Source organism: Lampetra fluviatilis, chromosome 6 (genome assembly GCF_964198595.1).
Source record: "Lampetra fluviatilis chromosome 6, kcLamFluv1.1, whole genome shotgun sequence".
NCBI lineage: Eukaryota > Metazoa > Chordata > Hyperoartia > Petromyzontiformes > Petromyzontidae > Lampetra > Lampetra fluviatilis.
The window spans coordinates 17150930-17163493 of NC_136280.1; the positions used below are offsets into that span (position 1 = coordinate 17150930).

The 12564-nt window shown below is 44.6% G+C and overlaps 1 protein-coding gene across 5 annotated transcripts in view; it reads right to left on the minus strand.

Annotated features, from left to right (window-relative positions):
• LOC144933216 (uncharacterized) overlaps positions 1-12564 on the minus strand; it is a 153591-nt gene that overhangs the window by 92739 nt on the left and 48288 nt on the right. For 4 of the 5 annotated variants that reach the window (XM_078857874.1, XM_078857877.1, XM_078857875.1 and 1 more), the window contains 3 exons: positions 11729-11809; positions 4816-5079; positions 1286-1342 (listed from right to left, as the gene is read on the minus strand). In XM_078857874.1, the coding sequence (XP_078714000.1) occupies positions 1286-1342; positions 4816-5079; positions 11729-11809 (402 nt within the window). Of the gene's footprint in view, positions 1-1285; positions 1343-4815; positions 5080-8587; positions 8621-11728; positions 11810-12564 lie in introns of all 5 variants that reach the window. The other variant, XM_078857876.1, reaches the window with a different exon arrangement.

The following is a 12564-nucleotide window of genomic DNA, read 5'->3' on the forward strand; positions in this document are numbered from 1 at the left end:
GCCGCTGTATTTAAGCTGTGAACCTCCGTGACAAGTGGCGAATGTGCTACCACTGGGCCATGCCAGCACTCATGGTTGAGTGTGGGTGCGAGTGACACAACAAAAACTCCCTGCCAGTTTGCCTTTGAAAATGAGGCGCTTTGATTATTTACATTCTGCACAGTGTGTTATGCATCGTAAGAGTTTTTTTCATTGAACCAGGACCCAGAATCCTACAGAGAGTCCTTTTGACTTATACGCATCTTGCAGTTCACCAGAAATGGTTTAAGCAAGCCTGGCTGCTGATGAGACACTGCATATTGAAACTGGTTCAGAGTTTGCTGCTATTGAACACAATCTGCTGAAAAAAAATCACTCCCAGAAGGCCGTGTGGCCGATGGGATGTGAAAAAAAATGCTTTTACGTCAATACAATAATATAGTAAGTGAATTGTCTGCTTATTTATTGTCCTTAAAGTGATCGGGAACTAATGATTTACCATTCTCTCCCATTGCTGTGCCTGCATCACTACCTAGTGGTCTTGGACTGCATGTGCAGTGTATGAAAATATTCACTGGGAGATTCCATAATAAGCGCCTTCGCCATTCATCAATTGCAGGCAACTTGAGAATGGTCTCTTTGGTGATGCCACTTTAATTTGTCAAAACGACACTCGTTTCACGTTTAAATCTGAGTTGAGGCAAGGCACACCCAGATTCGTACAGCGCAAGGGTGGTAGAAAATGAAGGCACAGAGCTGAGGCATCTCTCAGTAGCACGATTTCGGCGTGTCGTGCACAATACACATCATTAAGCAACAGTCTCCCTGAACTGAGGTCAACATATAAATATAGAATACGATTTACCCAGTTAACGCCTTACAAAGTCTCATGATTCTACTGGGATAATAGACTAGACGAAAGTTAAGTTAAATTGGACCTTTTTTTAATTGAAGCAGGCAAACTCTGGATGGGTTTTGACCTGAACCTCATCAGCGGGGCCTGCTAAACAAACGATGCTGAGTTGCCTGATGTAATGTACAGGCTAGGGCAATGAATAAACACTGTGGCCACCATTCAGCATAGCGCAAAACTTGCCGTGTCCCCACTTAGGAAACATCAAATCTCCGCTTTCCGTGCTCAATGGGACCTGCCTAGTTTAGTGTTTCCCAAGAGCATTCTTTGAAGCTGCTAAAGTCTGCTTCAATTAATGTCACGACCTTCGTGACAACATCACCCCCGTGGTCTACACCAACAATGTCACGATCTTCATGACAACATCACCCCGTCACCACGTGTTACACTCACGGGCTCCACGACTGCCGGCTCTCCCTTCTGTCCCTTCTCTCCGAAATCTCCCGATACCTGCACACTCGAAAATGTACATACATAGGCACATACACTTAAACACAGAGACATAGATTACGCTTATATACGGGCACTCGCATGTACAGGCATGCGCACACACGTAGGCACAATCTCATCGTACGCTGCACATGTGAAATATCCTATGCACCGGTGCATCGCATGCACACACACATACGAAGGAAACCCATTTCATAGACACATTGGATACCATACTCTTTGGTTCTTTCTGACGTAGGAGAAAGGTTGCAGCAGCTCTTTCTCCTACATCAGCAGTCCTCCTGCTGTTTGTTTCACACATGATGACGGTTGCTTGTGTTGCGATCGAAACGTCGTGATCTATTATTTTTTATACTTACTTGACTTTACCGAAAGAACCAAAGAGTATGGATTCCTGCAGTCCCGAAATCTTCAAATCAACATTGGATACCCACTAACATGCAAACGCAACGAAAAATGCACACAAGACCCAATGCAACATCCATGCACACGACCGCAGCTCATATTACATAACTCACATAGCACTGGGGATATTTATCCACATGGGGAAGGAGCTAGAGATGGCTGAATCAAAGCGTTTGGGGGGCAGGCGTGCGTTAATGACGTGGCAGTGGGGAGGGTGGCGCGAGGTGATGGAGTCCTAGGCCACATCAATTGCACTGACAACGAAGTGGACAATTCACCTGCTTCCATTGCCTGTCACTCCGCATACAATATTAACGATATTTTTCTCACATCCTATCAGCCACACGGCCCCTCCTCCTTGAAGTTAATCATTTCAGCGCTATTGGTTCAACGCCAGCAAACCCTGGACTGATTTGCACATTCAGTGTCTGCCCATGCCTTCACTCCTCTCCAACAGACACAACATGCCTCAGCCCAGATAATGTTTTACTTCCCCCATACTCCCCACACTTCTACTCTCCTTTCCCAACCACTGTACTCCCTGTCTACCCTCGATGTCTGTTAACATATGTCACTCTTTCTGGTTTATAAATCCCTCCAAGGCCTTGCCCCACCTTATCTTGCTTCTCGAATATCTTACTACTCTGTCCCATCGTACCCTCTACGCTCCCAGTCTCTACTGATCCTCTGTGCCTCCCTCGCCCTGCGCGCTCTGGCTCCCTTGTTCCCTTTTCCTTGTTGCTTCCCCATCGTTGGAACGAACTCCCACTGCGTATAAAACAATCATCTTCACTATAACCGGCGTTCGGTCCTCCCTTAAAACACCCGCCATCTCTTCTCCCCTAGTCCGTTCTGCGACTGCTACTCCATGGACCCGCCCGCCATCTAGGACCTACCCCAACCACAATAACTACTCCTGTAACTAATCATATCCTTATCACTACCCCTGTTACTACCCCAACCCCTATCACCACCCCTACCACTACCCCATTACTCCCCCTACACCAACCCCTCCTTAACCTCTCCCACGTGTTCTCTGGTCACCATGACTCCACCCCGACTTCGAATAACTCCACTCGTCACCTCGACCACTACCATCTTATGTTAACGTTTATAATTGCTGTAAAGTACATTGGAATAATATAAGATCGGCAGTCAGGCTTGCTTCAACAGTGCAGCACGGTCACCCTCATGCCACAATGTACACAGGGTTGTGACTGTACGCGTTTAAGATACATCAGACATATGTGCCTGCGACCTGTATATGCCATAACTTTGGCTTCCCATAATGCCACGCATTACATTTGTGTTCATATTTTTCCTCATCCTACACACACGTTTAGTGTATGGGGGGTCCAAATCATCTGGGGGGAATTTTTGGCCTGGCTACCACAGGCCACCATTCACTATGACATAAACATGTGTTCTAGGACACAATAATATAATGCTTTCATTTTATATATACCAACATTCACACTAATGTGAAACCCATATGCTCGTCTCCCTATGGAGACTCACAACAAACCTCAAGCCACTCGTATTATCCCGATTCTTTATCCAGGAAAGCCTCACTGAGTCGACCGACTCGTTTTCAGAAGAGTCTCGCCATGTTAGGATGCACTGTCATGTGCAATCCCAATTGAGTAGTGTGCAGGTCATTCCGCAGCATTGGAACGTTTGGCTGACACCCTCAGCAATGTGTGGTTTATTGTTTTAGCTACAGGAGGAATCCGGAAGCTACCCCGTGCAGTACTGGGGGAGGACATAGAAACTCCACACAGAAAGGTACCGGAATCGGTAATCGACCCCGGGTGCTTCCTGCTCCGAGGCTCGACTGTTACCACTGCACGGTCGCCCTAAGGGGCCGTCCATAAATGACGTCACGCGATTTTGGACGATTTTTTACCCCCCCCCCTCGTCACACGGCGTCACAAAAAGTTAGACCCCCCCTCAAATATGACGTCACAAAGCTCTGCCCCCCCCCCAAAAAAAACATGCTTCAAATCGCTTTAAACTATTGTCATTGTAGTGCGCATTTAATGTGGCGCTGTACTCTGATGTTGTAGGAGAAAACATTTATTAAAAAGTCTATTTAATTAAGTAGAACGTGTTGTCTATATTTATTTAAAGTTGCGCATTTTGATGTGACGTCACAGTTCTCAACCCCCCCTCGTCACACATCGTCACAAATGTCTGACCCCCCTCCTAGGTGCGTGACGTCATGTATGGACGCCCCCTAAGGTGTAAATTGTTCATGAATTGAGGAAGCCACCCACATTGCTGCGCAAATACAACGAGCACATGGTGTGACTGCTCTGCGGATATACTCTGTTCGAGTGTTTAGGTTTACACGTAGACGCGGCATTAAGTGCGATGTTAATAATGCAATTAATAACACCGTCATGAATGAGAGCCAAACAGGCATTATAATTAACAATCCATTAAAGTATTATTTCGAAACACGCAGATTTATCAAAATACCCGTACATTTAGAAATAAAGCAGAGCCGTCACAGCATCTGGCAAAGGTGTCGCACAACATTCCAGACGACTTGCTCAACTCTCAGTGGAGTTAGATGTACACTATTGCCTGTGCAATGACCATTACACATCTACCTACCAGGCAAAAAAATACACAGATTGACACACACACAAGCATGCACAGACTATCAACATGACATCTCCACGCAAGCAATACACTGCAAAGTGCAAGGACAAAGATACCCCTATAGCCATAACAGACTGTTGGGGAAAGTCCTGTTATCGAGCACGGCACACGAGAGGGTGGGTGACCGCCTTTGTCTCCCCAGTGGCGATGTTTACACACCGCACTAGGTACTCATTTGATTCTGAGTTGACCGAGGGCAGGCCCAGGACTGGTTCAAATAATCGTCACTGTTGTTGGCCGTGAGCGTGAATTTAACTCAGGTTGCCAGGTTCGAAGCACAGCGCGCTAACGGCGACACCACCGCTCCCCACAGACTCCACTCTCCACACACACAACGGGCATCCCACGACACACGCGGGCTGCACAGCGCAGAGAATAACAGAGAGCCCTCCTGCACTCACACGCGCCGCTGCCTCCCAGCTGTTTTTAGCGGCCTGCGGACCTTCACTGGGGATGGCCTCGCCGAGGCCATAGTCATAGTCATAATCCTGGTTTGGAGGTGACGTCTTGTGCTTCCCATAATCGGTGCCATCGAGATCATCGTCGCCGTGATCAGCCCTGTCGTTCTTCCTTGTGGTGCCATAGTCGGCATCTCGATCGCCTTCGAGCGTTTTCTCCCAATCGGTGCCAGTGTACTCCTCGGAAAATGAGTCCTCCTCTTCAGGCTAGTCCGCGATGAGCGTGGGGATGGAGGCACGGGGAGGCAGGAACGAAGCATGTTAGTCTCTTACGTTTATATGATCCAATGGTTTTTTTTGCATCGTGGCAAAATAAAAATCAACGGATAATATAAAACGACAAAGCTTTAGTATGTACGCAAGCGCCTTCATGAGATAATATACATATCAATATATCTATGCAACTTTATTCATGAAGTTTTCTATAAATCTAGTGATTATACAATTAATTTCACAAAACTAGTCGCATAAACCAACAGTGTTATTACCCAGCGGGTACCAAAAAAGCAACTTGTACTGAAGCACTGCATGGTTATGATCCACTTACACAATCAGAGCGGTTAATGTGTTTGTTGGTTCTTACGGATACTACTTGTTGAGACATTCGTTTCACATTTACACACATAATGCACATGTTCACCGTTACACATTGTATTCTCGTTTTCAATTGTATATTGATTCACTTGGTGACAACTCCAGACCAGGATGATCTCATTTGCACGAGCGACCTGGATCATGAGTGGGGAAGTCAAATAGTGGTTGTCCCATGGATAGACTCATCGCCCACCATAGGAATGTGGAATATCCACAATTGGCCTCGGGCTATGACAGGCGATGAGTAGGACATAACTTTGACTTTTACTATTACTGTATAGTACACAGCGCTGCTTGGAATACTGCATCAAAGTGATCAAATCGATCAATGACGAGAGAAGCCCGTCCACATAACAGAAAAAGTAGTGCATTCCGGAAAACCATACCTTCCAAACAACACGGAACAACGTGTACACAGCACTCAGCCTTTGTGCATAATGCAAGACCCATGATCAGTCCCTCAAGTGCATTGGTGGCCGAAGGTAAGAGAACCGCAGTGCACTTCTTTAGGAGCTGCCGATGGTGTGAGCATAGTGCACAAAGACTGAGTGCTTCACGCGTTGTTTGAAGCGTATCCATCACAGTGTCGGACCGCACGAGGCTATGGCCATGAGGTTAAACAACAGCATCCAGCAGTGGCTACGGCGCTGATCATGTACAGTTCGTGCATCTGGTTCACACTGTTACACATTATGATGTGCACCACAGATTTCATATCGGTGAACTCGTGTTAATGCAAATTTTAAGGATTAAGGAACAATATTTATATGAAAACAATTATGTTGTAATTCAGATTGGCAAGTTCATTCGCCTACATTTCCTGATATTTGTCAATCTTTTGTTACAAAATTAGTTTTCGTATGTTTTTGTAAAAAGCAGCAGTGGTAGTATTGTTGGTAGTAGGAGGGACGGGGCCCTTAGTGAGGGTCACATCAAGCGAGAGACAGATACAGGTAGAGACACAAACACAAAACCCTGTACTGAAGCACAAGCAGAAACATACGCAGAGGGATGTAGACACACATAAAGATAATATTTAAAAGGCAACATGGGAATATACAATGATGTGCAGATATTCAGTGGCATAAATGCCAAGACACAAAAAGATAGTAAAAAGATGCAGTGACGTGGAGGGAGAGATAGACTTTGAGCTTCAAACAGCACGGAAATGTGTCAAAGCACACAGCCTCTGTGCATGTGCAAAAACCACATCCTGAAGAAGTGCATTGTGGCCAAAGTTGTCGATCTCTGCATCACTGCTGCTGCTCCTGCTGCTCCTGTCACTTGGTTACATTTGCTCACATTTATTGTGACGGTGACCTTAGACAAAATAATAATTCACGTCTTCGGGAAATGCTGACAGGAATTTTGCCCATGCATGGAGGCGTGTACGCATTATTGTGTCTTGTTTGATACTCATGATGGGTTTTTCTCATCATTTACAGATTTGATTAGAGACTGACTTGGAAACACAAAGGTACAAAGGAACATGGGAGCAGAGGGAGATGGAGAATGCGAAGCTGCGTAATTACAGAGAAAGACTGAGAAATGCACATACATGTACAACGAAACAGAGGCGTGAATAGAGAGATAGATAAAAATAGACTAAATCTATCTGACAGAGATAAACAAACTGAGAAGCAAAGACAAACACCACAAACACAGAGAATTGAGACGCAGATGGTGACGAATAGAAGCACATGGAGGGTATGCCGGTCGTCTTCCTGGGGTGTCTTCTCTCCTTTGGCTGCCTGTGCTCCGACGGCAGTCTCCGTCCATCGGCCACCATTCCTTGTAGCCACATTTGTTTCCAGCCCATGCACTATTTTTAAGTCAACGTTATTATGTCTCCAACCTGCATTTGTTTACTATCCCACGTGTTCCCCGGTCTCTCTCCCAGCGTAGTCGCTACCACGCATCTCTCCACAATTCTTTTCGCACACTTTCAATTTGTCGTTCCATTTTCTCCTTTAGTGTCCGTGTTTCCAATCCGCAATGAAATAGCCAGTAGTCATAACGTGCGCCGATTGGAAGCATTCTTCGGTAGACACACAGGAACGTTGCTTTCATTACAAAATTGCGTTTCCCGAAAACACCCCAACTCAGCCATCACTTGCCTCTTTACTTCCTCGTTTTTGGGGAACGGTCCATTTCGATCTCAGCAGGGTCCCTTGAACAAATATTTGAATGTTTCGCAAATATTTTGAACTAAACTCTTGTTTAGCCTGTTTATCTTGAGCCCAACTTTCAGTTTTTCGTTGTATATTGCTTCAGTAATTGCATGCAGTTCAATGCCACTGGCCGTCAGAATGACGTCTTATATCTAAGTATGTGAATCATGTTTTACTTAGTTTTACACCTATTATTTCTCCAATCGAATTTTCAGGAAACAACTCGAGAGTACGGCTCATTGCCTCTCATGGCTCAGGAAGTACAGTATTTCAAATACAGTAAGTCTCTAAGAAGGCCAAACTATGTGGGTGTGTTGATCTAGCACACATTCGTTCCCTATATTATATGGTGACTGCTGTTAGGGTTACTTTAGGAAGGTAATCGATCGCCATGTAATTTGTACCCGAAGTTTCACAATAAACATTACGTAATCTCTTGTTATTATTATCACCGTAGCTTCATCTGATTACTTGTTTACATTCTACAACTTAACACGTGGTATGCTGCCCTGGCCCTAGAAACAACCCCACTATGCAACAGTACGCGTCTCCACACAAAATCGAAACATATTTGAGTCCATCAGCCTGTCGGCTTTCCAGACCAATACCATCCAGCAGCATTTGTTTAAGCAAGCAAGCTCCGGACCGGCTTCAACGTTCTGGGTTTCATCAGCAGAGTCAGGCTTGTTAAACAATTACTGCTGGGTTGCCAGATATTGCTGACAAGAGCACTCGAGATAAAATACAAAGCCATGTTCAACGCAAAAAGCAATGCCGTACACACGCTCATTCTGCATAGCCACGGAGTATTATGGGAAAAGAGAATATACTGTATATATATAACCCCGTTCTGTCTCCACATGAAATACATGTATTTACATGTTTTCTTTACCCACAATGCTTCACGGTAATGCGTAATGATGTGGCTCAGCCTAGTCCCACTGACTCACCCTGGCGTCGTCTGAGTGTGTGATGTCATTGCTCTGTGGAGAGAGAAGCAGCAGCGGCAGGAGAGCAAGGGGACATGCGACCAATAACAACAAGGGGGGTCAGAGAGGGAGCGGAGAGGGGCAAAGACGTTCAAGATTCAGCCACACAGAAAATATCAGATTCAATCGAAATGGAGGAAAAAAAGACCAACAAAACATGACATGCATTGATAGAAACAACACGTAATACACAGCTTGAAATATATGAATATATAATCATTGCATAGCTAAGAGAATTCAAAACACAATTGGTGAAGTAAATGATAATATATATTTTTAAAGTTATGAATAGATGTGTGAAAAAGTTGAAACAAGGTTTGACTTGGCAGGTTGGGTTGTTGCATAATTGTGAGTAGATCCTAAATTGGGGTGTGCATTTCGCATCGCTTTATTATGAATAGGTAAGCACCCAGTTCCAATCTCACTGCACTGGATAGGATATAATTCAATGTAGAGCAGTCCTTTTCAACGTTCTATCACTACTACCATGGTCACTATTCTCATGAAGCTACTTGTTGATGCCTCAACCAATATTGATGGCTCGGTCTTCCCGACTGACAGCTTCGTCTCATCCACACGGAGTTTAACAATCGCCGCACTGGAGGTCACCTCACTTCTCCTTTCTCTTCTTTCCTCACAATGCTCCACTTCCGAATTCCCTCCCATCATCTAGTTTCCCCAAGCCCTGATAATAATAATAACCTTGCTCAATTCAAGAACAATGTTCCGCTCTTATCTGTTACAACCTTGAGAAGTACTATTTGTAGCTGACTGCGTATGCCGTTGTGCTCAGGAAGTGTGTTTGAAACAATTATCTCATTATGTGAACTTTAGTTGGAATAGGCAGAGCCTGGAATTTAACCTGAACAAACACGACTGGAATGATATGGGCTTTTATATTACATAAACAGTGTCTACACTGTCCTCGTTAAAATAGAAGGTGAATGCTGACACATTTCCACGAGTGATAACTTCATTTGAAGTTGCATCTGACATGTAAGAGACAGCGAGCATAGTGCTTACCACCAAAGGGCCAGACGAGGACTTAGTGATGCTGGAGATGCGAGGGAACTCAGGGGACCGGGCTGAGAGCCCTGACTGGTCACTCCAATAACCACTCCAGGAAACTCAGGGGATGAGTAAACAGCCTGGGAATTGGCCAGGGAATTTGAAATGAAAAGAGTGGGAAATAACAGTAAAATGGAGGCGATTAGAGGTGGAGAGAAAGAGGATTGGTAAAAGAGGGAACTTGGGCAGAGGCTAAGGGAGAGTCAAGAAGGTTTGCGGTGAGGCGCGAGGGCATGTGATGTGAGCACGACGCTCTTGCGGGGACAATCATGGGGAGAGGAGCGGTGGAACGGAGTGTGGGATTGTGTACGCGTGGGGTCAACACTGCTGTGGACCTCCTTTACGCAGGTTTACTCAATACTGGAATACTCACTCCAAGTCCATTTTGATATTTCTCTAATTTACTTTTACCGTGAACAGTTTTTTTTATCCTTTATCCTTTACCGAAAGAACCAAAGAGTAATTCCTGCAGTCACGAAAGCTCCAAATTAAGTTTTTTTTTCGTTTAAATAATTTGTCCGAGTCAACTTTCGTGGCAGGAAAATTATACAATTTCATATTGGTTTGTGTTTGTTGTACTCTTTTTGATCTCTCCTGCAATGCTGTTCAATTCAACGCCTGAAGATGCCAGCAGCAGTAGTATTGCGTGGTGTTGTGCACATATGCGGGCTTGATACTCTTATGCGGCGACGGAAGCTCATTTCATGCTAATCTCCCTCCCTAATCCCTCTCTCCCTAATCTCCCCCATTAACACAACTGACGTGCTTGGGTCTGTGGATGGAATTCCTTTCCAGCTCAGACCCCGCTTGCTTGCCCATCGCCACATATATAATCTTGTTGTAACTGCTCTCTCGTTGGTTCAGCAGTTCCACTGCTGTCTTATATTTTTCCGCCTGAGGACGACTGCTTGTGTTGCGATCAAAACGTCGTGATTTATTTTATTTTATACCTACGTGACTTTACCGAAAGAACCAAAAAGTATGCATTCCTGCAGTCACAAAAGCTTCAAATCAAGAGGAAACATAGGTCCATTTGTCATCGGAGGTCAAAAAACCTCTTCATACAACCTCACCAGCTTCCACCTCGTGTATGAAACCCTCGATCCTGGCAAAGGGATACCACAATTCTTTTATCACTAAACTGACAATGTAAACCAGCCCATTATCAAACCCCTGTTCCCTCAATCCCTTACTCAGCTCCACATCACCATTTCAGAAGTTGAGATAATAATTTCCCTTATATCATCGCCAATGAACCCCTTCTCTATCTATTTTCAAGACATGCTCTCTAAGAACATTAATATTGATTGGCCACCTCGCCAATTCACCTTTGAATTGTGGCAAATCCCCTGTATCACAAAGGGCAGACAAGTTACTCTGCTCATAAAGAAGCCGATCCCTGACACTCTGTGTTTTGAATAACACCAACCTATTACAAACATCTCCCTATCCAACATCCTTGAAAGGGTTGCTTTGGTTGGGTTAACAATTAATATTCTCCATTCTCCCAACTTGTTCTCTGCAGTTTGCTTATCAACCTGCACCCTTGACTAAAACTGCCTCATTCAAGGTAATCAACAACATCCTGGCCATAATTCACTGCTGCCATGATCGCCAGTCTTGACATTTCGGCAGCCATTCCGGATCTTACTCACTGGCCTCTCTAACATTGGATATGTAAAGAAAAAAACGTATTCCTGTTGAATCCGTAACAATCTGAGGCCATGATCATAAACAAACAACGGATAATTTCCCATATGCCCTCTAACATTGACCTGGTAATCGTTTATTTATTTTCCCGCACCTCTGAAATGTGTGCGCACTACAGATCGTATGAATTAATCACTCAATGTGTAGCTCAACCCAGAACACCGCACTTGGACTATAAGCAGCTGTGGAAATTCACTTTTAAAATGTCTTATTGGAAACAGTAAAACTTCCTGATAAATAACCTCTTGGAAAAATATTATTGAGTCTCCGTCATATTTGCTTGATTCATCAATTGCATTACTGCAATGTTAGAAAGATACTTACATCAAGTGACTGGTTGTGTGATGGCTTGGCGATGACTCTGGTAACATCAAGATCATCTTCTCCGTCAACTGAGTACGGTGCCTGGAATTGCACACGCACATTTATACTCATGTATACAAGCATACACACAATTACAGCAGCCACCGTTCACCACGAAGTAGTGATGTCACCATGCCCCCTGTGTCAAGCATAAATGCATGTAAACATATGTAGGTTCACATGCATATTTTAAATGCACATCTACCACATGTACACTGAACCAGTGAGTTGTATTTAACATGATCAAACTTATACACACGTGCGTTCATTCATTATTTTTGTTTGAACACAATCCTCTACATCTATGTCCTATCGTGTAGAAGACGCCATCTGCGACTATGTGGGAGGTGGCTAATACAGGAAATGAAACAAGCAAATTAGACAGTTCCTTCATCGGATCATAATACATTATTTTCAACACATTAATGCTCTCAACCTAAATTGGAGAGCTTCATCCAGATGCAAGAATCAAGAACAAGCACATTTATCCAATCGTCACGTCCCTATAAAATTCGTAACATCTATAAACCGAATGCCAGCGAGCTCAGAGTGCTCATGTGACCACCACTGTTCTCTGCCAGGGGCGACTCCTCCGCTGCTGTCCCTGACATCTGGAATGTCATCCCACTGGAAGTTCGCTCCACACACCGTCTGTTTCTGCTGCTGCTACTCAAGCAGAACTCCCATTCTGTCCTCCATCTCCTCTGGTCTTTCCATTGGGGCGGGGTGATGTGGGATGTGGCCCAGCGGCAGCGCATTGGCTGCTTGTCGCAGAGGTTCGTGGCTGGAATCCAGCA